At 56.2% G+C, this 25,504-nt stretch overlaps 2 protein-coding genes across 6 annotated transcripts; both read left to right on the top strand.

Annotated features, from left to right (window-relative positions):
- Positions 1 to 970: 970 nt before the first annotated feature.
- On the top strand, positions 971 to 6,633 carry DHRS13 (dehydrogenase/reductase 13). The gene is made up of 5 exons (XM_084863016.1): positions 971 to 1,286; positions 1,391 to 1,509; positions 3,075 to 3,198; positions 3,399 to 3,710; positions 5,494 to 6,633. The coding sequence occupies exons 1-5, from the start codon at positions 1,160 to 1,162 to the stop codon at positions 5,943 to 5,945; spliced, it is 1,134 nt and encodes a 377-aa protein (XP_084719142.1). The 5' UTR covers positions 971 to 1,159; the 3' UTR covers positions 5,946 to 6,633.
- Positions 6,630 to 25,231, top strand: FLOT2 (flotillin 2). 5 transcript variants are annotated; one of them, XM_084862995.1, is made up of 12 exons: positions 6,737 to 6,880; positions 14,599 to 14,680; positions 17,935 to 18,025; positions 20,195 to 20,285; positions 21,263 to 21,386; positions 21,816 to 21,934; positions 22,222 to 22,335; positions 22,443 to 22,562; positions 22,651 to 22,865; positions 23,258 to 23,441; positions 23,715 to 23,864; positions 23,973 to 25,231. In XM_084862995.1, the coding sequence occupies exons 4-12, from the start codon at positions 20,211 to 20,213 to the stop codon at positions 24,009 to 24,011; spliced, it is 1,140 nt and encodes a 379-aa protein (XP_084719121.1). In that variant the 5' UTR covers positions 6,737 to 6,880; positions 14,599 to 14,680; positions 17,935 to 18,025; positions 20,195 to 20,210; the 3' UTR covers positions 24,012 to 25,231. The 5 variants fall into 5 exon arrangements, with proteins under 5 accessions (XP_084719123.1, XP_084719120.1, XP_084719119.1 ...); XM_084862994.1 differs by lacking the exon at positions 20,195 to 20,285 and having other exon boundaries at positions 6,702 to 6,880; XM_084862993.1 differs by lacking the exon at positions 17,935 to 18,025 and having other exon boundaries at positions 6,706 to 6,880.
- Positions 25,232 to 25,504: the final 273 nt, after the last annotated feature.

Genomic DNA, 25,504 nt, shown 5'->3' with positions numbered 1-25,504 from the left:
GGCCAGGCTCAGTGAATAGAGTGTAGGCCCACGAACTGAAGAATCCTGGGTTGGATTCCAGTCAAGGACACATACCTTGGTCGAAGGCTTCATTCCTGTCCCTGGTGGGAGTGCTTGGGGGAGGCAACCAATTGCTGTGTCTCTGTCACATCCATGTTTCTCTCTGTGTCTCTCCCCTCCCTTCCACTCTCTAAAAAAGTCAATGGGGCCGAAACCGGTTTGGCTCAGTGGTAGAGCGTCGGTCTGCGGACTGAAAGGTCCCAGGTTAGATTCCGGTCAAGGGCATGTACCTTGGTTGCGGGCACATCCCCAGTGGGGGGTGTGCAAGAGGCAGCTGGTCGATGTTTCTCTCTCATCGACGTTTCTAGCTCTCTATCTCTCTCCCTTCCTCTCTGTAAAAAATCAATAATATATATATATATATATATATATATATATATATATATTAAAAAAAATAAGTCAATGGGCCAAAACCGGTTTGGCTCAGTGGATAGAGCGTCAGTCTGCAGACTGGAAGGACCCAGGTTTGATTCCAGTCAAGGGCATGTACATTGGTTGTGGGCAACATCCCCGGCAGGGGTCTTGCAGGAGGCAGCTGGTTGATGTTTCTCTCTCATTGATGTTTCTAACTCTCTCTCTATCCCTCTCCCTTCCTCTCTGTGAAAAATCAATAATATATATATATTTTTTAAAGTCAATGGAAAAAACAAATAAAATAGAAAAATTAAGATAAACAATAAATAAAAGAAAGTGGGGGGGGGGGGATCACAGAGGATCCAGAGGCACAACCTGAAGCGTGTTCCCAGAGCCCATGGAATTCATTCACACGCGGAATGTGGCTGCATGTACAGACCTAGAGGGCACCCACACCCGCGCAGGCACACACCTAGAGGGCGCTCCCAGGGCCCACATGCACACACGCACCTCGGTGTTCACACACACACACACACACACACACACACACACAGCCAGAGGGCACGGACGCCTGCCTAGGGGGCGCTCGCAGGGCCCACGCACGCTCACACCCCTGCCCGCCCGCCGCCAGTCTTCCCCTCCGCCTCCGCCTTCCGGGATCCTCGCGGCGCCCTTCGCAGCCGGTGCGGGGCGGGTGGGCGGCGGCCCGGGCGGCAGGCCTGGGAGGAGCCGGAGGCGCGGCGGCATGGAGGCGCTGCTGCTGGGCGCGGGGCTGCTGCTGGGCGCCTACGTGCTGCTCTACTACAACCTGGTGAAGGCCCCGCCCTGCGGCGGCGGCGGGAGCCTGCGGGGCCGCACCGCGGTGGTGACGGGTGAGTGCGGGCCGCCGGCGGGGGCGGGGGCGGGGGCGGGGGCCGGGGCTGCGGGGGCGCCGGCCGCCGGGCTCAGCTGGGCTCCCGCCGCCCTCCTCCCGCAGGCGCCAACAGCGGCATCGGGAAGATGACGGCCCTGGAGCTGGCGCGCCGGGGAGCGCGCGTGGTGCTGGCCTGCCGGAGCCGGGAGCGCGGAGAGGCGGCGGCCTTTGACCTTCGCCAGGTGCGGGGGGGGGGGGGGGGGGCGGCGAACAGAGGACAGAGGACCGAGACTTCGGGAGACGGTGGGTGAGCAGAGTGGCTCCTGGTGATCCAGTTCAGAGAGGAGAGTTCGTCTCAGTTCCTTTAGTGCAAAGGGGCGTGCACCGGTGCCCTGAGGGAGGGGCACAGACCCAAGCTGGGGAGTGGACTTCCTGAATTGCTTTTTTTTTTTTTTTTTGCTTTCTTTTTTTTTTTTAATATATTTTATTCCAGAGAGGAAGGGAGAGGGATAGAGAGTTAGAAACTCTCTATGGATCAGCTGCCTCCTGCACACCCCCTACTGGGGATGTGCCTGCAACCAAGGCACATGCCCTTGACGGGAATCGAACCTGGGAACCTTGAGTCGAACCTGACGCTCCATCCACTGAGCCAAACCGGTTTCGCCAGTAATAGCTGTTTTAAGATGTGTAAGAACTAGTAGAAGTTGCATTAATGAAAAACACTAGGGAAGGGAACTTCCCTATGCAAAGGCCCTGGTCTAATTTAAGAAACTGGGGACACATCGCACTGGGTTGGGAGGGAATGAGGCTGGGGCATCGGGAAGTTCGGAAGGAAGAAGCAAAATGAAAGGGTCAGGGCCAGGTTTAGGAGGCCCTTACGGACCTCATTGAGGGGCTCAGATTTTATAGGATGGGCAGTAGATATCCAATGAAGGGCCCTCAGCAGGCACCAACCTTTGGTGGCAGTGTGATGCCTAGACTGGAGGGGGCAAGAGGTTTGAAAGGAGACCAACAGGAAGTCTACTGTAGATTTTAGAGTAAGATAGAGGGGACAATAATAATAACACAGTAATAGCAAGTACCCACAGAGTGCTGTGTGCCAGGGACTATTCTAAGCATTTTACATAAATTATGTAACTCATTTAATCCTCACAGCTCTATGATAGAGGCACTAGTATTCTTCCCATTTCACAGTGAGAGAACTAAGACAGATTATCAAGAGAGATTATCTTGCCCAAGGTCACACGTGAGTAAAAAGCATAGTCAAGATTTACATCCTGCCCTGGCCAGTTGCTAGAGCCTTGGCCTGTGGTTTCGATTCCCGGTCAAAGGTGTGTGCCTCAGTGGCAGGTTCAATCCTGGTTGGGGCAAGCAGGAGGCAGTGAGTCAGTGTGTCTCTCTTGCATCAAGGTTTCTCTCTCCTTCTCACCCCTCCCTTCCTCTCTCTCTAAAAATCTGGGGTGGAATATACCCTCACCTCTTGGGTGAGGATTTAAAAAAAAAAAACCCAGAGTCTACACTCTTATTCATATTACTCTAATCGTCTAATGCATAGGGGCAGATCTTAGTAATACCCTGTTTCCCGGAAAATAAGACAGTGTCATATTAATTTTTTCTCCCAAAGTTGTGCTAGGTCTTATTTTCAGGGGATGTCTTATCTTTCCATGCACTAGGTCTTATTTTCGGAGGATGTCTTATTTTCGGGGAAACACAGGTAGTAGGAGGTAGACTCTCAGAATTTGGTGCCTGGGGATAGGGGAGAGGAGAGAGGTATCTGGTAACAAGCCCAGCCCTTGCCGCTCCACAGGAGAGCGGGAACAATGAAGTCATCTTCATGGCCTTGGACTTGGCCAGTCTGGCCTCAGTGCGGGCCTTCGCTACTGCCTTCCTGAGGTCTGAGCCACGGCTGGACATCCTCGTCCACAATGCTGGTGAGATGCAGGCCCTAAGGGGGGCGGGGGGTGAAGGGGGGTTGTTGGAGGGGCAGCCATCCCTTCCAGCCAGCCAGGCATGGCTGGGGGTCAGTGGATATGTGGGAAGGATGTCCCCAACTCCATCTCACAGATCAGGGCCACCAAGGCCTAGGGGGGTTCGCTCCGGAGCAATTGCTCACACCCCGTCCCTGCCCCAGGGATCAGTTCCTGCGGACAGACCCGGGAGCCCTTTAACCTGCTCCTGCGAGTAAACCACATCGGCCCCTTCCTGCTGACACACCTGCTGCTGCCCCGGCTGAAGGCCTGCACCCCCAGCCGCGTGGTGGTGGTGGCCTCCGCTGCCCACCGGCGAGGGCGCCTGGACTTCGCGCGCCTGGACCGCCCGGTGGTGGGCTGGCAGCAGGAGCTGCGAGCATATGCCGACAGCAAGCTGGCCAACGTGTTGTTTGCCAGGGAGCTCGCCACACAGCTTGAGGGCACTGGCGTCACCTGCTATGCAGCTCACCCAGGTGAGGCCTGGCTCGTGGGCTGTTTTGATTCCCTCTCCCCATCCCTGCCTCCTCCTTGCTCCCCCAGCCTCTCATTGAGCTGCAGGATCTCAGAGCAGGAAGGAAGCGTGGTCCGAGGAGAGACCTGCTCTTTGCTGGTCTTGAAACCAGGCTCTTTTTGTCTGGGTTCTTGCTCTCCTCCCACAAGGTTGGATGCTGACTGCTGGGTAGGGTATGGCCATGAATAAGGCCCAGGTTCTCAGCCCAAGGAGCCATCTGTATGACTGAACTGACTATACTATGATGATAATAGCTAATGATCCTAATTTCAAGAAGCATTTACTGAGTACCTACTGTGTGCCAGGCATTAATCTCAGTGCTGGGAATAGAGCAGTGAACCAACAAAGTAAACTCTTTCATTGTGGCGTTTAGGGGAAGGAGACACCACTGATAAACATATACAATGGCAGGTGGTGATAAAGTGCTATGGAGAAAGATAAGACGGGTTAAGGAGGGTGTGAAACGGCGGGGTGCTATTTTATCGATGGCAGTCAAGAAAGATCCACCTGAGAAGGTAACACTCGAATAGAGGCCCAAAGGAGATGAGAGAATGGGCCATGTGGCTTTCTGGGGAGAAGAGTGTAAAGAACAGAGCAAATAGCAACTTCTGCCCTGATGCAGAAGTGCCTGCTGGGCTTGAGAAAGACCAGGGAGCCGGGTGTGGCCAAGACCGAGTGAGGAGGGGAAAGTGGCCGTGGTGTGGTACAGAGATGGGCTGGGCCATCAGGGTCTGAGGTTTTCTGAATGAGTTAACTAATGAATAAGACCTACCCCTGCCTTCAGGGAGCAGGTTCCTGGAGAACAAAATCTGCCCTGCCCACATTACCATACTGCATTCCAGATAGTCACTGCCTGTGGCTAATTAGTAATTACAAGCATGACAATAATAATCACAACTAGTAATTATAGTAGTGAAAATAATCATCACCACAGCTAATCTTTATCAAGCCTTTATTACCCTCCATATCTCCAGTGTCCCAAAGTGTGGCTGGTCTACCATAGGAGTTAATAAATGTTTGCTGGTAATGTTGTGGGGTCAAACCCTGGGTTCAAAATAAGACCACCGGAGGCTGATGATGGATTTTAAAAAAAGCAGGCAAGAGTTTATTGAAAAACTGGCCAGGACGCTGCGGGAGCACCACACGCAGGTGGGCCCCACACGACCGACCGCACTGACCCAGGTGTAGGCAATCCCTTTTAAAGCTTCAAACCACAGGAACTTCCCTTAGTTCTAAATTCTAAAGGCTGGGAACATTGGAATGTGGCCCTATCTTGCCCATAATACAAAAACAGAACTCAGAGGTTAATCTCGAAAAGTTATCTATAGATTCTACCCCTGAAGCTACTGAGTCGGTGGGAGTCTATCTCCTGTAACTACCCTCTTGTTTAAGCAAGTAATCGAAGGTGGAAATCAGATAGCAAGGTTAAAATTCAAACAGCAGTTTTTACCCGTTTGATTGCTACCATATTTCAGTTAAACAAAGGAAGATGGAGACAGGATTGTCCCTCACATGAGCTCAATCTGGGAGGTGGGGATGTGCGAGGAGTTTGGATGGAGGAGAGGCGTGTTGTTGGAAATGAGTGAGGTCGCCTTGTAAGGGCCCTGAATGCCCAGTAAACACTACCCTGGTTCCCCTGGAACTGGAGCCCGTTCCCCCCACTCCCTTCCAGCCCTTTCCTCACAGCTCTGACCCTGGGCCCTCACCCACTGTACTCCCCACTCCTTCCTCTCTCCTGTGCACAGGGCCTGTGAACTCGGACCTGTTCCTGCGTCATGTTCCCGGATGGCTGCGCCCACTTTTGCACCCACTGGCTTGGCTGGTGCTCCGGACCCCGGGAGGGGGTGCCCAGACGCCCCTGTACTGCGCTCTCCAGGAGGGCATTGAGCCCCTCAGTGGAAGATACTTTGCCAACTGCCGTGTGGAGGAGGTGCCTCCGGCTGCCAGAGACGACCGGGCAGCTCACCGGCTGTGGGAGGCCAGCAAGAGGCTGGCAGGGCTTGGACTGGGAGAGGATGCCGAGTCTGATGAAGACCCCCACCCTGAGGACTCGGGGACCCCATCTTCTCGGAGCAGCCCCCACCCTGAGGAGCCCCCAGTTTCTGAACCCCATCCCAGCCCGCAGAGCTCACCAGACTTGTCTAAGGTCACACACCGAATTTGGGTTAAAGCTGCACCTGAGCCCCAGGCCTCTTAATCCCCCGCTGGGATGCTCGCTATGGCACTTGGTGGCCCTGAAACACCCTGGCTGTGTGCGGGTCCATGGCCTGGCCGTCGAGGAGTTTGCAGTTTTTACCTCCTTGGTTACTTTTGGGGTGTCAAGGTGTGACCTGGACAGCTCTTTTCCTAGTGGAAGGAAATATAGGTGACTGTTTCTTCCTGAGTTTGAGAAGTAAGCCAAGTTTAAGGAGAAGCTGTGTGTGTGTGTGGTGTGCCAGACACTGCTTCTCAGGAATTTACATGTCTTATTTGTAAGGTGCACCCTCAGCGATGCTGAGTAGCCTGGATGAAGGCCAGGGAATCTGTCACTTGGTGTACTGCCAATACTGGGGATTACTGAACTGATAGCAACCTCGGAGCTAGATGATCGGATCATCCCCGTTTTGCATAAAGGTTAGGCAACAGGGGTAAGGGACTCGCCCAAGGTCTCCCAGCTGGGAAGAGCAGGGACTAAAACTTGAACCCAGGTCTGGCTCCAGGGCCAGCTGCTGTAAGGTGGGTGGATGCCGGAGCGGTGAGGCAGCGCAGCGCAGGGCAGAGCAGGGCAGGGCGGTTGTTATCTGGGCGCCTCGTGGGAGCGGAGGGGTGCTTTCCGGGTGCATTAGGGCCGGGCCCCGCCACCCCGACCCGCCCCGCGTGCAATAAAGCGTATTGCCTCTCGCTGCGGCTCACCGCGCCGGCCCCGCCCCCCGCCGCCCCACTTCCGGCGGCGCTGCGGCCGCGAGGGGGCGCTGGTGGGCAGGCGGGGGGCGGCGCGCTTGGCTGGGCGCGGCCCGCGGTGCGGCGGGAGCGGAGTGCGGGCTGCCACCGCCGTCCTCCCGGTCTCCGCGGCCCCTGGGGCCTCCCGTCCCGCCGGCGGCGCCATGGGCAACTGCCACACGGTGGGGCCCAACGAGGCGCTGGTGGTTTCAGGTGAGGGGGCCGCGGGGGAGGTGGGGCTGGGGCGCCCCGTGCGGGCGGTGTGGGCGGTCGGGTGGTGCTGTGCCTGGAAAGGTGGGTGCGCAGGGGGTGGTCTCGGGCTGGGGAGCGCGGGGAAGAGCAGACCAGGGAAGGCCCCCGAGGGGTGAGGGCAGTGCCGCGGGGGTGCGGGAGGGGCCGAGGTCAGGACCCCGAGAATCGGGCCTGAGGCTGCTGCGCTCCGGGCGCCCGGCCCCCGAGACCCTCCCATAGAATTCCCCCCCCACACACACACACACACCCTGTACTCACAGCTCCGGGGCTCGGCGCCCCCAGGGCTCCTCCCTCACAGCGTGTTGTCCCCATGTTGATCCCCTCCTTTCTCCGCCTCCCCTCCAGGCACGTCCCCCCCGGCCCCCCCCCCCCCCGCCGTGGCCTTAGGGGGGGCGGGGCCGGGCGGAGATCCCGAACTGGAGCGGTGGGGTTCCGGGAGGGAGAGCTTTGGCCGGATTCCAGCGCCCGGGACTCGGGGTGGGTGGGCCGCGGGCTCTGGGGAGCAGGTGCCTCCGTGGGGAGCGGCCCTGGGACACGTCGCTTCTCCCGGCGCTCGGAGGCCCGTTAATCCGCAGCAGGCTGGGGCTTGCTGGGGTTTCCTGGCATCGAGCTGGGTGCGGCCTCTACAGGTTGAGAAATCGGATTCTGGTTTGTGCTGTTGTTCCCTGTTGCAAAAATGCTGCAGGCTCCAGAATTTCTGTGCGCCTAGGTGGGGCCTGGAGACTCTGCAGTATGGGGGGCGGGGGGAGGTATCTTGTCTGAAGGCTGCCTGTTACATTGTATAGGTGGGCTTCTTGGAAGGTGGCTGAAGCAGCCCTGGATGGCAGGTGCCAGGGAGGGTCCGCGGTTCCTGACAGCTTGGAGGCCTCATGTCTTACTTTCCACTCTCAGTGCCCATTTTAAGCCTGTGCACAGAGTTTTACAGCTGTCTGCAGGAGGAGGTAGAAGCGAGGAAGCTAAGCCAGGTGTTACAGCTGCCCACCTTGGGGAAAGATTGATAAGTCCATTGGAAACTTTTACCCCAGAACCTGGCTTCTGGCACAGTCTGGATCTTAAAATCAATCTCTTCACTGCGATAGGAAATCCCTGCTCTCGCTGCTCAGGCTCTTATTCCTGTGGGGGAAATAAGATACTTCACTTTCCTGTAGACCTGAGATAGCCTTGAGGTCAGGAGGGAGATCCCCAGAGAACTTTGGGGCCAAATATTTTTATTGATTTCAAAGAGGAAGGGAGAGGGAGAGAGAAAGAGAGAAACGTCCATGATGAGAATCATTGATTGGCTGCCTCCTGCACGCCCCCTACTGGAAATCAAGCCCAGGACCCTTTGGTCAGCAGGCTGACACTCTATCCACTGAGCCAAAGCAGCTAGGGCGACTGAGGCCAAATTTACACCTACTTCTGTAAGATCTACACCAGTCTTCCAGCCCCCACTCATAAAGAAGGCTTTTAGAACCCGAATCTGCATTAGATTTTTATTTTTTTTAAATGTTTTTATTGTTTTTTTAATATATTTTATTGATATTTCACGGAGAGGAGAAAGGGAGAGAGATAGAGAGCTAGAAATGTCGATGAGAGAGAAACATCGACCAGCTGCCTCTTGCACACCCCCTACCGGGGATGTGCCCGCAACCAAGGTACATGCCCTTGACCGGAATCGAACCTGGGACCCTTCAGTCCGCAGACTGATGCTCTACCACTGAGCCAAACCGGCTTCGGCTGTTTTTATTGGTTTTTAAAGGCAGAGGGATAGAGGGAAACATCGATGAGAGAGAAACAGAAACTTCATAGATCGTCTGTCTCCTATATGCCCCCTACTGGATATCCAGCCCACAATCTGGTATGTGCGCTGCCGGGAAGTCAGACTGGTGACCTTAGTTCATGGATTGATGCCCAACCACTGATCCCCACCAGCAGGACTTCCTTTTTTTTTCTCTCTCTCTCATTGATTTTTTTTTTTAAATATATTTTATTGATTTTGTACAGAGAGGAAGGGAGAGAGATAGAGAGCTAGAAACATCGATGAGAGAGAGTCATCGATCAGCTGCCTCCTACATACCCCCCACTGGGGATATGCCCGCAACCAAGGTACATGCCCTTGACCGGAATCGAACCCGGGTCCCTTCAGTCCCCAAGCCGACGCTCTATCCACTGAGCCAAACCAGTCTCGGCTCATTGATTTTTTTTTTTTAAGAGAGAAAAATATCAACTTGTTGTTCCACCCCTTTATGCATACACTGGTTGATTCTTGTCTGTACCCTGACTGGAAACTGAACCCACAGCCCTGGCTTATGGGGACAATCCTTTCACCAACTGAGCTACTTTGTTTCTCTTGTGAGTTTCTTTCTGGAAGCCTGGTCTCTGAGCCACTAAGACAAAGGCTCCAATCTTCGGAGAGGGGCGAGAGGAACCCTGAGATAGGCTGCTTAGTATCTTCCAATTGTCAGAAACGAGGTCCTCTTGCCAGAGGCCGATGCAGTGCTAATATGGAAGCTGTTTTTTGGGGGGGGGCGGGGAGGCTGTGTTGAGACTTGAGGGTGCTGGAGACAAGGAAGGGTGCGAGAGAAGAGGGAAAGATGATGCCTAGCATAATAGTACCTTGGGATTTGAAGGGACCAAACTGGGATGCAGCTCTCTCTTGCACATGGACTCCCAGAAGAACATTGACTCCTCCCAGCGCGCCCCGCCTGGTTACCTGGCCTGTATCTCAGTCCAGGAGCATCTCACCACGCCCAGTTGCAGAAGGAGGAGGCTGATGCATCTCCTGGTCATCTTCTTCACCTGAGCAGTCTGGAGGTTCTTCTGATTGTCTAACCTTCCTCCTCCATTCTGTAATATAAAACCTTGGACTCTATTTCTATTTTGGGATTTTTGAAAGGGGAGTCCAGATACCGTACATAATTCTCTCATCTCCGTAATATGTCAGAGTCTCTTAACCTGGGATTGTGGATAGAACGTAGACGTCTGTACATTTATATTCAGTGTCTCCTATGATTATGAATGTCGGTGACAGTCCATAATGGTATTAGCAGGTATTTTCCTACTACACTGCATTTGTCGTAATACCTTAACCATCATTTATGGCCCAGCTGGCATGGCTGAGTGGTTGAGTGTTGACCTTTGAACCAGGAGGTCGAGGTTCGGTTTCAGGTCAGGGCACATACCCGGATTTCTGGGCTGGATCCCCAGTGTGGAGCATGCAGGAGGCAGCCGATCAATGATTCTCTCATCATTGATTTTTTTTTATTTTTTATTATGGTGTCACATAATTGTCCTCATCCCCCATTCCTATCCCAAACCCCTCCCCACATATGCCCCCACCCTCCTGTTATCCATGGCCACTGGCTAGGCCCATATGCATGCACACAAGTCCTTTGGTTGATCGCTCCCCCTTACCCCCACCCTCCCCTACTTTCCCTCTGAGGTTTAAGAGTCTGATGGCTGCTTCTCTTTCTCTGGGTCTGTTTTTGTTCATCAGTTTATGTTGTTCATTATTTCCTCTAGATGTGTGAGATCATGTGATCCAAGAAATACCCTTGTAAGAACCAAAACTGAGACAAGCCATAATGGTTATGCTGAGAGGCAAATGAATCAGTCTGTAGTGAGTTCCTTTCTGGGCCAACAGTTCTTTTGAGTCCCGATTTCAATGTCAAACAGTTCCTTAAGTGTACATGTCAGCCGTGATATTTCAGATCTGGTTGGTGGACATTTTTTTTTTTTTTTCATCATTGATGTTTTTATCTCTTCCTTTCTCTCTGATATCAATAAAAGTATTTTTTAAATCATTTATGTTCATCACTACTTTGAAATTAAGCCAATTATAGATCTACCATAGACCTTATTTGATGTATTACATGTCCCACTATACCACATATTTGGTGGTTTTAATATTTGTATAGCTTTTAACATAATTTGTTTCTTATGAATTTTATTTTATGCATTTATGAACACTCCAGCATTGCTGGACTCCTAAGGATGTTTGTGACTAAAAAAAAAAAAAGGGTAACATAGGAAGAAGAAGGTGGGAGAGGGGAGGATAGGAAGGTAAGGGGTTTCCCTGAGAGGGCAGCATGTGTCTGGGGAGGGGCTAAGAGTGGGGCGGAGGTGATCTAGGGGTGTTTTGTTATTCTTCAGCGTGGCGAAGGATAGACAAAGAAAGCAAGTGGGCTTAGAAAACGTGAGATGACACTAGGGAGAACTTTCAGGTCTCAGACAGCGGGAATGACAGGCGAGGAAGGGACCCCTCATGTCCTCCTTTGGGACTGGTGCTCAGGCCCGGCGGGAGCAGGAGGCGGGGGGAAGGTGCTGTCCAGAGAGGAGGCTGCTGGGGACGGGGCAGTCTGGCAACCCCAGCTTCCTGTTGTTGCTACTACCCCCGGGAACCTGGCCATGTTGCTCTTGGCCAAGGCCCAGCCTGAGCTGTGTGGCAGCCTGCTCCCAAGGTCAAAGACTGAGTTAAAGGTAAAGGGTGGACACTCCCCTAACCGTCACCCAGACCTCCCCGCAGCCCCCACCACCACCACTCCCTCCTCCCCCAGCACAAGGAGAAGCGCCCTGGAGCTGGTGGAGGCAGCCAGGCCGCAGCCCCCAGCAGCCAGAAGAAGTGAAACAAGCTGTGATTTTTGAACTTCTTCCAACTTCATTGGATCCTGAGACAGTTTAGGTTTCAGATTGACTGCTTGTCCTTACAGGCCTCCCATTCCCCACTCCCCAGGGCAGAGAAGCCTGCCGTGGCTTCCACTGAGCAGCAGCCCTGTGAACAGGTGTTTGCACCGCAAAGAAACAGAGACCTAAGTCCTCTTCCTACCACTACTCACATGGGGGCTGATCTGCGCTCCCTGGACCTCGGGCCCAGCTCCCTGCCCACTGTGCACAGCAGCGGCCCCAGGAAAACTATGTGGTGTTTTGTGCGCAGACTCAGATGCCAGCTCACGAACCTGCATGCCCTCTGCGCTCCTGGAGACTGTCCCTTCACCTCCACTCACCCGACACTTCTCTCCAGTGAGGTTCTCTCCGTTGTGTCTGTTTGGTCGCTACAAGACTCACCCACACCTGGACTGTAAAGCTACACCATATGGCATCCAGTAGCCACAAATGGCTACTTCAATGTAATTAGTTAAATTAAAATCCATTTCCTCAGTCGGAGCAGCCACATTTCAAATGCCCAGTAGCCCCCTGAGGCCAGGGCTGCCGCTGTTCACCGCGCAGCTCCAGAACCTTCCGCTTACACAGGAAGTTCTCCGGGAGTTACCCCTGGACCACTGCACGAGGCGTCTGAGCCCGGCATCTTCCTCCGTGTGCAAAGGAGTGCTTCCAAAATGCAAATATAATTTTATATTTATAAAACTGAAAATAGCCAAAACCGGTTTGGCTCAGTGGTAGAGCGTCGGTCTGCGGACTGAAAGGTCCCAGGTTCGATTCCGGTCAAGGGCATGTATGTTGGTTGCAGGCACATCCCCGGTAGGGGGTGTGCAGGAGGCAGCTGGTTGATGTTTCTCTCTCATCGACGTTTCTGGCTCTCTATCTCTCTCCCTTTCTGTAAAAAATCAATAAAATATATATATATATATATTTTTTTTTTTTTAAACTGAAAATAGGGTGTTGTTTTTCTAATTTATTGGTTTTTGAGAGGGGGGAGGGAGGGGAGAAAGAGGGGGAAACATCAATTTGTTGTTCCACTTTTTTATACATTCACTGGTTGATTCTTGTAAGGTTGCTGGGGATTGAACCTGCAGCCTTGGCATGTAGGGACTACACTGTAACCAAATGAGCTACCCGGCCAGGGCTTGTTGCTCCCCAGTTTAAATCTCTGTGTGGCCATCTCTGTCCCTCTCTCTCTCTCTCTCTCTCTCTCTCTCTCTCTCTCTCTCACACACGCACACACACACACGCACACACACACACAGCTCCTTGGCCTGATACCTGAGACACTGTGATCTGCCCTCCCCCATCTCCAGCTTGCCCCTTGCTGTGGTTCCTCATAGACACTGTTACTCAGCTACAGGGAACTCTCCCTGACCCTTGACCTTGGGAGGCAAAGGCTTCCTTAAAACCCCAGATGTGAACATGGAAGTGCAGGCGTCCACTGACTTTTTTTTCCCCCAAATCATATTTCCTTTGTGGTTTTTTTAATAAACAATCACATGTCCTTTGAGTCGTGTTTCCTGTACGTTTCTTTTCACTACAACTGAACTGCCCCTCCAGCTTTTATGCAAATCTTCTTGAACTTGAGTAATTTTGGCCTTTGCCGGAGGGCTCACAACAAGAATTTCAGGACTCGGCTTTCCGTTTTCTGTGCTGTGAGCAGGCCGAGCAGGTCCGCCGCGTGAGTCTGGTCCAGGCCAGATCCGCATTCTGTTTGGTGGTTCGTAGTTTCCAGGAGCACTTTCTTTTTAGACCTTTCCCTTTATTTCACTCTTTCCATTGCTGCCATGAGTTGGCCTTTCTGAGGTCTTGAGGTCTTGCCTTCTCTCTCTGCTCCCACCAGAGGAACAAAGTCACTCTGAACCCCTGGGAATACAGGAGCAGCCTCACCGACGTGTCTGCCAGGCTTGAGCAAGGCTCCCACCATGTGTGGGGGGGGAGGGGGGAGAATGGAAAGATATGTACACGTATAATGCCTTAATTTAAAAAACAAAAAAACTCCCACTGTGGCTCGAGTCTCCCTCCCTCCCAGCAATCGCCCAGTGTGTGAGGGGTGGGGGGCTGCATTCCCTCCCTGTCTGCACCTGCCCTGATAATAGGTGGATTGCATGGCATAACAATCTAAAAAAAAAAAACACAAAAAAAAACAGCCAAGACCGGTTTGGCTCAGTGGATAGAGCGTTGGTCTGCAGACTGAGGGGTCCCGGGTTCGATTCTAGTCGGGGGGCATGTACATTGATTGCGGGCGCATCCCCGGTGGGGGGTGTGGTGTGCAGGGGGTGGCTGGTCGATGTTTCTCTCTCATCAATGTTTCTGGCTCTCTATCCCTCTCTCTTCCTCTCTGTGAAAAATCAATAAAATATTAAATAATAATAACAATTGCCAGGACCGGTTTGGCTCAATGGATAGAGCGTCGGCTTGGGGACTGAAGGGTCCCGGGTTCGATTCCGGTCAAGGGCATGTACCTTGGTTGCGGGCATATCCCCAGTAGGGGGTGTGCAAGAGGCAGCTGATCAATGACTCTCTCTCATCGATGTTTCTAACTCTCTATCTCTCTCCCTTCCTCTCTGTATAAAATCAATAAAATATATTTTTAAAAAATAATAATAATAATAATAATAACAATAAATAATAAGTAGGTCCCTCCTCCTAGTCTTATCTCCTTCAAGACAGGACCTATCACCTTCATTTCTGTATTCCTAGCAGAGAAAATACTTGCTTTCTAAATGAATGTCTGACTGAAAGATGAAAGCTTTTGCTGCTCACCCCTGCCCATGGGCCTGTCGTGTTCTCTGAAAGCACATATGTTCCGATCTACTCACTGGATCTCCTCCTTTTTATGCAAACGGCCTATTGACCTACCTAGATTCCAAGACCCTTACGGGCAGGTCTCCCATTTATGTGTAACCTCAGCACCTGGCACTCAAAATGCGATTTAAGTGTCTGAGCAGGTAAAGGCCCGGGGTTGCCGTCGGAGGGACTGGGGATAGACGAACCCAGGAGCGGATGGACCAGCGGCGCTTTGCTTTGTTCTCCAGGGGGCTGCTGCGGTTCGGACTATAAGCAGTACGTGTTTGGCGGCTGGGCCTGGGCCTGGTGGTGTATCTCTGACACTAAGAGGTAAGGACCCGGGGGCCCAGGGAAGCTGGCATCCTGGTGGGCAAGGGAGAGGGGGTTTCCAGCTTTCCCCTGTCTCCCCGCAGATCAGCTAGAGCACCTGCCACTTGCCACACGTCATTCTGGGGGCGGGGGCCTCCGGAGGAGCAGGCAGGATGGGCGGCTCAGGGACGCTGGAGGTCTATCCACGGGCACCTCCTCCTCAGGGGGCGCACTTTTCTCCACTGGAGGCCTCGCTCTGGCCCAGAGAGTTCAGGGTCCTGCCCAGGCGGAATCCCAACACCCTGATTTTAGCTCAAAAGTTATTTGTGAAGCTTTCATTCTAACACCCTGCTCAGAGGGGGTCTAGGGAGGGAGAGAAGGCTGAAGAGACCCCTAACATGCACCCTCACCTTTACGGGCCCCGGGAAATGCAGGCAAGGGCTAAGTAGCGGAGAATCCATGTCCAGTCTGAAGTGGCTCTCCGGTAGCAGTGGGTTAGAGACGGGAGTGGAGAGCTCAGGAGTTAGTGCCAGGGCGGGCCGGCCAGGTCTGGACTTCCTAAACCAGTGTGGGAAGCTAGAGGAAGAGACAGTCCAGCTCCCCACAGGGACTATCATAAGGCCATAACTTCTGGCTCCTCCAGAGCCCCTGGCAGGGCCAGATCCAACCTGGACCTTCCCTGCTACCCTCACTGCCCACCCAGGAGGAGGAGGAGGCATGCCAGCCTCCTTCCCGCCCTCACCCCCTCCTGGCTGTGGGAGGTCAGGGGAGGGACCCAGATCCCTCCAGGCCAGGACCCAGGCCAGAGGGCAGCAGGGCCGGCCGGGGGTGTCATCCTGAAGGGGACGTGACGGAGATTCCAGTGGAATTCCCCCTCTGCCCCAGCCCCACCGGGCAGCAGATAGAAGCCGCATGGCTGCGCTGAGCGGTCAGTGCCTGTAGTTCCGGGGAGGCTGAAAGTGTCAGCTAGGGTCCGGGGCATGGGAAGCATGTCACAGTTTTTTAACTTCACTGATTGCCCTGCACCCCCTCCCACTTCCCCATCTCTCCGCTCACTGCTCTGCCTGAGTGGGCTCCCCAGGCCAAACGCGTCAGGGAGCAGTCAATACGGGCCACGGCTTCCTCTCAGGAGGCTCATGGGCACTTGTGAGTGGGCCAGATGCCCTGTCAGAAACCAGGGGTTGTCCTCTCCAGAGACACTGCCACCCCGTGTGCCCTGCAGTCCTGGGACCACAGAGTGTCCTGTCCCAGCACCTCAGTGTACAGCGAGGCCCGGAGAATTCGCAGCTTGCCCGGAGATGGGTCCTGCATGGGCAGCCACTGCTAGGCCAACACTCTGCAGCTCTTTGTCCACATTCTCGGCCCCCCACTCCCCCACACTTCCTGCTCCAGGGATCAGAGCCCCGAGACTCAGCCAGGCTTCTCCGACGGCAGGTTTGGCAGTGAGGGTGGGAGACCTTGTGCCTTGTCCTAGGAAACCAGGCTCCGCATTCTCCCTCTGCTCCCACTTGCTGGGCAGTCTCAGTCTGCAGCCCCTCTCCTCTCGGGCCCTGTTCTGGGGGTGCCTCTTTCCCCAACCCCTAGCCAGCTGGGGGGACATCGCTACAAGCCCAGGCCTTCATCTCCCTAGACCAGGAGGAGCCTCAGCTCAGAGGAGAGGCTGCCAACCAGCCTGGACCCTCAGCCTCCTTTTCGGGGTGCTTTCCACAGCTGCCCTGATGTCACCCTCTCCGGGGTCAGCTGTCTTCCCCAGGCTCTGTGAAGTCCCTCTGCTCTTTGCTGCCACGTCCCATAGTACCCTCATACGGGCGGCTCTCTCCTTACCTGAGCGATTCCTCCACCCCTGGCATCTGAGCTGCAGCCTCCTGCCTTCCCTCCTTCCCTCCCTCCTTCCTTCCCTTCCTGCTATCCCCCCTCTCCTCCTTCCCCAGAGGAGAGCTTGGTGGTTTCCCATCTGAGGCAGGTCAAGAGCTCTCTCCCGCCTTAGGGTGCCAGTGATGGGAGCCTGAAGAAGGCAGCCTTTGCACATCTGCATGGCCAGCGCCCCCAGGGCGGCATGTGAGGGTTGAGGTGAGGGTTTCCCATCACCCCAAACTACTCGCTTCTGCTCCTTCAGCCTCAGTCTCTGTCCTCCCTTCCGCTGGTTCAAGGCAACCTTCCACGCTGTCCACAGACTGGCCTCCGCCTCGACCACGTCCCTGTGCACATCCGCACACACACGCTGCCCGGGGAGGCCCAGCAGCCCAAAGGGGAGGGCCCCGTGGCTTAGACGCGCCTTGTTTTCTCACCATGAGTCTTCTCTGCCTGTGCCCAGCACTGGGAATGCCAAAGTGAGCTGCTCGTTGTCCCTGTGAATATTCCGGCAGGGGCACACTCTCTCCCCCAGCCTGCCTTGACACCTGCACCCCCAAATCAGAAAATCCAAATTTTTCTTTGGACTTTTCTGGCCCTGAATTTTATTATTATTCTTTAAATCCTCACCTAAGGATATTTCTTCCATTGATTTTCAGACAGAGTAAAAGGGAGGAGGGGTTAGGGGGAAGAGAGAGAGAGAGAGAGAGAGAGAGAGAGAGAGAGAGAGAGAGAGAGAGAGCGCGCAATTGGTTCCCTCCTGCACAAGCCCCAACTGGGGTGGGGATCAAACCCACAACTGAGGTACATGCCTTTGACCAGGCATGAACTTGAGACCCTTTCATCTGAGCCAAGGGTCAGTACGCTAACCACTGAGCAACCGGCCAGGGTCCTAAATTGCCTTCTTAGTGATATGTAGCACAGACCTTGAGCTTTTGTGCCCCAAGCAGGATTGGGTATTTGCTATGGCTCGTCAAGCCCCAGAATGACCTCCCTCCCCCAGTTTCTGGAAACACGGGTTTGCCTGTGTTTGGAGCGTGGAGCTGGCTAAGTCTCCCTGACGGTGCCAGAGGTCTCCCGGGGAGCAGGTGGGGAGCAGCCCAGGTGCCCGGGGCACAGGCCTCCTGACCCCAGGTCATAGGTCCAGGGCATCAGCAGGCTCCTTTCCCAGCCCAGCAGCAGCTCCTTGGAAGAGAACGGGGGCTAGAGAAGAGACCCAGAGGCGTCAGGCCAGCCAGTGGGTGTCTTTGGCCGCCTGCAGCCCTAGGCCGAGCTGGCAGTGGGGGGCTGAGGTGTGGAGAGCTACCCTGCCCCCAGGCATCAGGCATCGGTGCTTATCTGGTAACCACTGTGTGTGTTTGCTGTGTCCCCTCCTACCCCTTCCTGCCCCTACCTCTCCCTACCTGCCCCCGGCTGCTCCTCAGACTGTCTCTGGAGGTTATGACCATCCTGTGTCGCTGTGAGAATATTGAGACGTCGGAGGGGGTCCCGCTATTCGTAACAGGGGTTGCACAGGTAATAACCCACCTGCTTCCTCCTCTGTGTCTAACCTTCTCTCTTCCTGCCCTGAGGGGCCTGGCAGGCAGGACAGATGGGCTGCCCTCCTGAGAGCGGGCCTCTCTCCTCTCTGTTCCCACCTCCGCTGGTCTGAGCACCAGGAGAGAGCCCTTTAGGTCCCCGGCGCCCTCGCCCTCGCCCACGGGGCTGCTCGTGGGGAAAGAACAGAGGGTTCTGGAAGCTCTGTCAGTCTGCCAGTCGGTGTCCTTGGATGGAAGCCAAATTGGGAGTGAGCTGAGGCAGGAGACACAGGCCTTACGTGACAGAGCTGGGCTGTCCGGGCTGGGAGGGTCAGTCCTGTCGCCGCTGATGGAGTCCTGGTCCTCCGGCCGGTACCTCAGAGCCCCTTGCTAGCCTCTTCTCCGGGCTGACGCCCTGTGTCAAGCCCTAGCCCCCCTATTGCAAGGCCAGAAGATAGGTCTCCTGGGGAGTTCTGTTCGCCCAGCCCCTTTGACCCCTTCAGTCTTCTTGATAGGCCCGAGCAAAAGAGCCTTGGCCCTTCTCGGCCCCTCATGCTTTGCTGAGAGGGCCTTGAGCAGAGCTCTTGTCACCAGGTTTGTTTTCCCGTCCGTGGAATGGATGGGAGAACCGGGTCCTCGCGGTGCCAGGCAGGGGTATCGGAAAGGCAAGTGAAACACTAGGAGGGCACGCTGGGGATTTGGGGAAAAGAGTGCTAGAGAAACCCAAGCTTTATTTTTTTTTTTTAATTAAAATATTAATAAAATATTTTTATTGATTTCTTAAAGAGAGGAAGGGAGAGGGATAGAGAGCCAGAAACATCAATGAGAGAGAAACATCGACCAGCTGCCTCCTGCACACCCCCCACCGGGGATGCACCCACAACCAAGGCACATGCCCTTGACCAGAATCGAACCCAGGACTCTTCAGTCCGCAGGCCGACGCTCTGTCCACTGAGCCAAACCGGTTTCGGCAGAAACCCAAGCTTTATCATGAATATAGTGTTTACTCTGGAAAGCACGTGGCCTGGTGTCTCCCTCTTCACGGCCACGGAGCCGCAGCTGATGGATTCATCCCTCGGCCAGGGCGTTCAGTGACCGCAGTGCTCTCTTTGTCACGCAGTTCCCATTACAGGAAGAGACCTAAGTGTCATCTTACCCATCCCCTTCCCTCTGCGCGATATTGCCCTTCAGCCTTTTCAGGCAAAAACTGCACCACTGCTCCCTTCCTCACCCGCCCCCCCCCCCCCATCTCTAATTGGGAAGGGGACCGCCCCTTGTAGCCGGGGCGGCCGGGCTTCAGCACAGAGGCCTGGGAGCTCAGAGCCCTTTAGGCAGGGCCCTGGCCGCCTCACCTCCTGTCTAAAGCGGCCCGCCTGCCTCCAGATCCACTGCTCTGCTTGAGATAACTGCAGGCGCTTACGTCGTTTTCAAACGGGTGACGTGGACCCTTGAGGCCTCAGACAGTCTGGGTAGAACCAGCCTTTCTAGCACTTTTTGGCCAGGAAGCTCTAGTGTGGCCCGTTCCCACCCCCTGGGCCCAACCCCAGAGGGTAAGCGTCACCTCGTAGTCCGCTGGCAGGCGGAGAGGCCAGGCAGGCTTCCCTGGCCAGGGGCGGATGCAGGATCCCCTCCTCCTGGCCCAGCAGTGGGTACCCCCAGCCAGGCAGACCGGGGCGTCCTGGAGTGTGAGCACGCCCAGGGAGCAGGTGAGGGCCCTGGGGAAGGTTCAGGTGGCCCCATGAACAACCTACACAGCACAGCCTGGAGGGCCAGCTCTTACCTGCTCTCCCGGGATATACACACACAGCTGCTCCCGGACCCTCCCCACCCTTCCACCAGCCCAGACCACCACCACCTCTTCTCTGCTTCCTTCTCCCACTCTGAGCCGGGCTGTCAGCAGAGGCAGTATACACACGGAGAGCACACTCACACTCCCCTGGAGGCACCTGTTCCCACCTCCGCTGGTCTGAGCACCAGGACAGAGCCCTGCTTCCCCAGCCCCGCCCCCTCCACACACTTCCAGCCAGACCCCTGGGGGTCCTCCCCACCCTTCTCTGCAGCAGGAGCGCTGGGCTGGGCAGCCCCGGAGCAGTGAGGTGTTGGACTCCTCCCCCACGCCCAGGCCCTGGGGCCCCGACCCATGCCCCTGTTTTGCATTTCTTGGCAGGATTTCCCTAGAGATTATGACGTTGCAGCCCCGCTGCGAGGACGTAGAGACGGCCGAGGGGGTAGCTTTAACTGTGACGGGTGTCGCCCAGGTATAGTAACTCAGCAGCCCCGCGCATGACCGTTGAGCTGCCTCATCCTGTGCTGGGATTCGGGGGGAGGAGAAGACAACAGCCAGGGGCGCTCTCTCTCCAGCACCACTGCCCCTGCCCCCCCCACCCCCTTCCACAAGAGGGTCATCGCCACTGGAGCGTGCTGTGCTCTCCCGGCCCCTTGGCCACCCAGCAGGACTAACGGACACCCCTTTTCTCCTCAGCGGGCCCGCGAGGGACAGAACCGGTGCGGAGGGCTCCTGGCGCACTAACCCCACCCCGTTCTTTGCAGGTGTCGGAACTGCCAAGCCCCAGAAGCCAGGCCCGTCCCCGTTCCCTGGGTAGGGGGCTGGCGGTGTGGGGACCAGAGGATGAGGTCATGTCAGGCAGGCCCTGGAGTCGGAGACTGTTATGTTCCCCCCTTGGTGCCTGGGTGAGGGGCTTCCTGCCCTGGTCCCCCTCTCGGCCTCCCAGAGCGGAGGCTCAGCCATGCTGTAGGCCTCCGGCGTGGCGGTGTTGGCTTATTATCTCAGGAAGGGTCTGGGTGGCACCCCCTGGACCCACCCCTGCCCTGTCTAGGCTCTCCTTCCTGGTGTGTCCGTCTCTGTCCCTACTGTTCGTTGTCCTTTTGGCGTTCTCTGCCCCTCAGTCTTCAGGTCTCCCGCCCGTGGGGAGCCTGCAGGGGAGGAATTGGCTAACGGGGGACAAGCACGTGGCCTGGAAGGGTGAGGGGACACGTCCCTCGTGCCCAGGAGGGGGGCCACATCCGGGCCTGGGCTGCCAGGAAGGATGAAATCTCTCAATCTGAGCATCCTTGTGTGCCATCCCCACTGGAAGCCTCAGACAGACTCCACCCCTGCCCCCAGGTCAGGTCTGAAGAAGGAGGGGCGGGACATGGCCACCCTCCTCCACACTGGGTCTGGGGCCTCCGTCCGCCCCCTGCATCCTGGCTCAAGCCCCTTTGTGCCCACTGGCAGGTGAAGATCATGACGGAGAAGGAGCTTCTGGCCGTGGCCTGCGAGCAGTTCCTGGGCAAGAACGTGCAGGACATCAAGAACGTCGTCCTGCAGACCCTGGAGGGGCACCTGCGCTCCATCCTCGGTGAGCCCCTGCCCAGCCCAGGGACCCCTCTGCTGCCCCGGAGGAGCCTCGCAGGGCCCCACACCGGGGCCAGGGAGGGGTGCGGGAGGGGGCGGGGGTCTGTCAGACCACCAAGGTTTCTAGATGAAAAGCTGAGACATTTTCCCTCGAGTATTTCCTTTGAGTGGAGGGGAGGGCATTGAGTGAAGGGGGCGAGAGCGGGAGGGGCTGCCAGTCTGATCAGGCACCTAGTGCTGCTTAGAACACTTTTCTTCACCCAGCCTGGACTCTGCAGAAGGAGGCTTGGTGCTAAGCAGTTGAGAAGAAACCAGGAAGACCGAGCTCAGACTGCACAGCCCTGCATATGCTCAGACCTCTCCTTGCATGCCTCCGCCCTTTCCTAGCTGGCTAGGTCCCTGGGGAGCCAGCCCATGATCCTTCTGCCCCCAGGGACCCTGACTGTGGAGCAGATTTATCAGGACCGGGACCAGTTTGCCAAGCTGGTGCGGGAGGTGGCAGCCCCTGACGTCGGCCGCATGGGCATCGAGATCCTCAGCTTTACCATTAAGGTGAAACTGTAGCCCCCTAAGTCTGGGAGTGGGGGGCTTGGCAGGAGGGGAGCCTTTGTGCTTATAACTGTCCCTAGAGAGCCTTGGCCAGATAGCCTGGTCATTAGAGCGTTGTCCCCATGTGCCAAGGTCACGGATTCGATCTCTCAGGACACATACAAGAAGCAACCAATGAATGCATAAATAAGAGGAACAACAAATCAATGTTTCTCTCTCAAATCAATAATAAATAAAAAAAATGCTTAAACACTGTTCTAGGGATGACTTCCTCTACCTTCCCTCCCCAGGATGTGTATGACAAAGTGGACTATCTGAGCTCCCTGGGCAAGACGCAGACGGCTGTGGTACAGAGAGATGCTGACATCGGGGTGGCCGAGGCCGAGCGGGATGCAGGCATCCGGGTATGTGGGTTCTCCTTCCCGCCCCCCGGGACAGGGAACTGGGGAGGCGGGGTACGGGGACCATGGTTTCTCAGAGGACCCTCAGCACATGCCCCTCCTGATCCCAGGAAGCCGAGTGCAAGAGGGAGATGCTGGACGTGAAGTTCATGGCAGACACCAAAATCGCCGACTCCAAGCGAGCCTTCGAGCTGCAGAAGTCGGCCTTCAGTGAGGAAGTCAACATCAAGGTGAGGAGCCACAGGGCCCCTGGGTTGGGGCTTAGGACTCCAGACGTGGCAGCTGGCCTCTGACGTGCTAACCACACGTGTGCCGCAGACGGCCGAGGCCCAGCTGGCCTACGAGCTGCAAGGGGCCCGCGAGCAGCAGAAGATCCGGCAAGAAGAGATTGAGATCGAGGTGGTGCAGCGAAAGAAGCAGATCGCAGTGGAGACGCAGGAGATCCTGCGCACAGACAAGGAGCTCATCGCCACCGTGCGCCGGCCCGCCGAGGCGGAGGCACACCGCATGCAGCAGATTGCCGAGGGCGAGAAGTGAGTGCTGCCGGGGCCGCGGGGGCTGGCGGCGGGCGGGCAGGCTCCTCTGCTCTCCTGGCCTCAGTGTAGAAGCCAGTGCTCCTCCATCCTGTCGACTCACTGTGAAGGACCCGGCTTTATTGTTAGGATAACCGAATTTAGATAAAGGAGGCTTGAGAGCCTGGAACGGTGCTTGACACAGCATCCTGGTTAACCTCCTCTTCCGTTTGCCTCTGGAAGCCCATACCTCTCCCTGGCCAGAGCCAGAATGCCAGGGCACCCCCTTCACAGGTCCCCCACCCTGACCCCACCTGCCCGAGCAGAGGGCTTGAGGGTTTGCTGGCCCCCAGACAAGGCTCGAGGGACCCCAGGTACTTCCCACTGATCCTGCCGCCCCCGGGCTCCCTCAGGGTGAAGCAGGTCCTCTTGGCTCAGGCAGAGGCCGAGAAGATCCGGAAAATCGGTGAGGCGGAGGCGGCGGTCATCGAGGCGATGGGCAAGGCAGAGGCCGAGCGGATGAAGCTCAAGGCAGAGGCCTACCAGAAGTACGGGGACTCGGCCAAGATGGCCATGGTGCTGGAGGCCCTGCCCCAGGTGAGGCTCCCGCCCAGGCCGGGACCAGCGGGGCACGTGCAGGAATTCTCGGGGCCTTGTCGGGAACACAGCCATGGGCTGGCCGGAAGAATTAAATGGGGGAGAATTCAGCAGGAGGAGGAACCCTACAGCAGGCATCCAGAGTGTGGCTTTCAGAGAAGGGCCGCCCAGGCTGCGTGGGGGGTTAGGAGAGATGGGGAGGGGAGAGATGCCGGGCAGGGCAAGTGGACGGATTCAGAACCAACCAAGCTCTCCTCTCACCCGACCTCCTAGATCGCTGCCAAAGTCGCAGCCCCGTTGACCAAAGTCGATGAGATCGTGGTCCTCACCGGGGACAACAACAAGGTGACGTCGGAAGTGAACCGGCTGCTGGCCGAGCTGCCTGCCTCCGTGCACGCCCTCACCGGCGTGGACCTGTCCAAGGTGTGTGCTCCGCTCGCGGTGATGAGTTTGCCTGGGTAGCCTCCTGGCCTCAGTGGAACGGTCGTGGGCCCCAGAGCCACGGCCTCATGGTGTCTCCCATCCTTCCAGATACCCCTGATCCAGAAGGCCACCGGCGTGCAGGTGTGAGGAGCCCACACCCTTCAGCAGCCACCCGCTCCTCCCTCCAGCGCCTGTGTCAACACTGCAGGAACAACGGGGATGTACCGACTCTGGTGCCTTAGCTGTAGGGACCAGAAGTGCTGCGTGTTCAGGCCTTCTCTGGCTGTCGTCCCCTCTCCTGCCCGTCTCCCTCCTCCTCTCCTTTACCCCACTCCCTCACGTTCACTGCCATATTCACCTGGTGTGTCTCTTCCCCCCTCACCTTCCTGTACATAGGCCTCTTCCTTTGTCTGTCTTTTTCTCTTCCCCCTTCCCGCCCACCCCTCCTGTACACACATCATGTAATTTAAGCTGAAGATGTTTATTATAAAATCACTGTCTGTCTGTAAGGGGTGGCCCTGCTGCTCTTCAGAATCCTGGTGCCTTGAAGTTCCCTGTGCATCCTCCCTGTGGCCTTGTCCAGACCTCAGCATGGGTGCAGGGGGTCTGGGTAGAATGGCCACCTGCCCCTCTCCTGGCCTGGTTTTCCAGCCCTAAACCCTCCCCTGGGAAACCCCAGCCTCAGTCACTCTAGCCCCTACAGACCCAGGCCATTGCCCTTCTCTTCACACCTCCCCAGCCCCAGGTCTGCTCTCATCCCTTACCTTCCTACCCCACGCCAGGGGCACAGAAGCAAGGCCTCCTGTCTGTGACAGCTCTCCGTGGACTACTGCCTTAGGAGGCCCCTGCTTGTGCTCAGGGAAGTCCCCCTCGTGGACACGTCCCTGCTGGAGTGAGGCTTGGTCCCAACTCTGCTCAGTCTTTCCGGGATCAGGGTCTAGCCCTGTTGGGGACTAGGAAGTTCTGTAGACCCTCTTCCTGCTAGGCCTGCTCTGTTCTGGGTGTGAGGCCAGGCCCTTCCAGTGGGCAAGGCTGTGCCAACCCTGTATAGAATCGAGTGCTGTAGACTGGCCAGACTTCCTACTCCTTGTGCCATCTTTCTTCCTGGCCAGAGTGATAGGATCCCAGCCATGGGAGCAGCCCAGCCCTCTGTCTCCTTGCTCTAGTGGAGGCAGGGAGGCCCAGGGGCCAAGCACCCAGGGGTGCTGTGATGTCCTACGGTCCCAGTCCCCCACCCCTGGCACGGGCCCTGCCCCAGCCTGTGTAGCTGTTCCTGCATGTGGATGCTGCATGTTTGGTCTGGGGCTTGGATGCTGCACTGCCCCACTGCCTGTCCCTTCTGGTGAAATAAAGGTCTGTTATGCCAATGCCCTATGTTGTGTCTTCTGTGAGGGGAGAGGCTGGGAACCAAGAGCTAACATACCCCACCCATATACACCTTCAGCCTGAAGACTACGCTTTGTCTGTCTTCCCCACCCTGGCCACTTGAGGGCATCAGCACACTTGCTGTGTCCCCAGTAGTATCCTGAGACAGGGCCGCCATTGGCCCAGCTGCGGAGGCCAGACCTGAGCGCTGGGAGGCCGGCTCCATTTCAGGCAGAAGAATAGGGACTCTTCAATAGGGTCCACTGTATCTCTCT

Source organism: Pipistrellus hanaki (assembly GCF_964339955.1).
Source record: "Pipistrellus hanaki genome assembly, chromosome: 16".
Lineage (NCBI taxonomy): Eukaryota > Metazoa > Chordata > Mammalia > Chiroptera > Vespertilionidae > Pipistrellus > Pipistrellus hanaki.
This window is presented reverse-complemented; position numbering and strand designations above follow the sequence as displayed.

What these genes read in the sequence shown, in the direction of transcription:
- DHRS13 (XM_084863016.1), top strand. Translation starts at nt 1,160, where the DNA reads ATGGAGGCGCTGCTGCTGGGCGCGGGGCTGCTGCTGGGCGCCTACGTG. An exon ending in CCGCACCGCGGTGGTGACGG is followed by an intron (nt 1,287 to 1,390) that starts GTGAGTGCGGGC and finishes CTCCTCCCGCAG; the next exon opens with GCGCCAACAGCGGCATCGGG. An exon ending in CGGCCTTTGACCTTCGCCAG is followed by an intron (nt 1,510 to 3,074) that starts GTGCGGGGGGGG and finishes GCCGCTCCACAG; the next exon opens with GAGAGCGGGAACAATGAAGT.
- FLOT2 (XM_084862994.1), top strand. Translation starts at nt 6,832, where the DNA reads ATGGGCAACTGCCACACGGTGGGGCCCAACGAGGCGCTGGTGGTTTCA. An exon ending in TGTATCTCTGACACTAAGAG is followed by an intron (nt 14,681 to 17,934) that starts GTAAGGACCCGG and finishes GCTGCTCCTCAG; the next exon opens with ACTGTCTCTGGAGGTTATGA. An exon ending in CAGATTGCCGAGGGCGAGAA is followed by an intron (nt 22,866 to 23,257) that starts GTGAGTGCTGCC and finishes GGGCTCCCTCAG; the next exon opens with GGTGAAGCAGGTCCTCTTGG.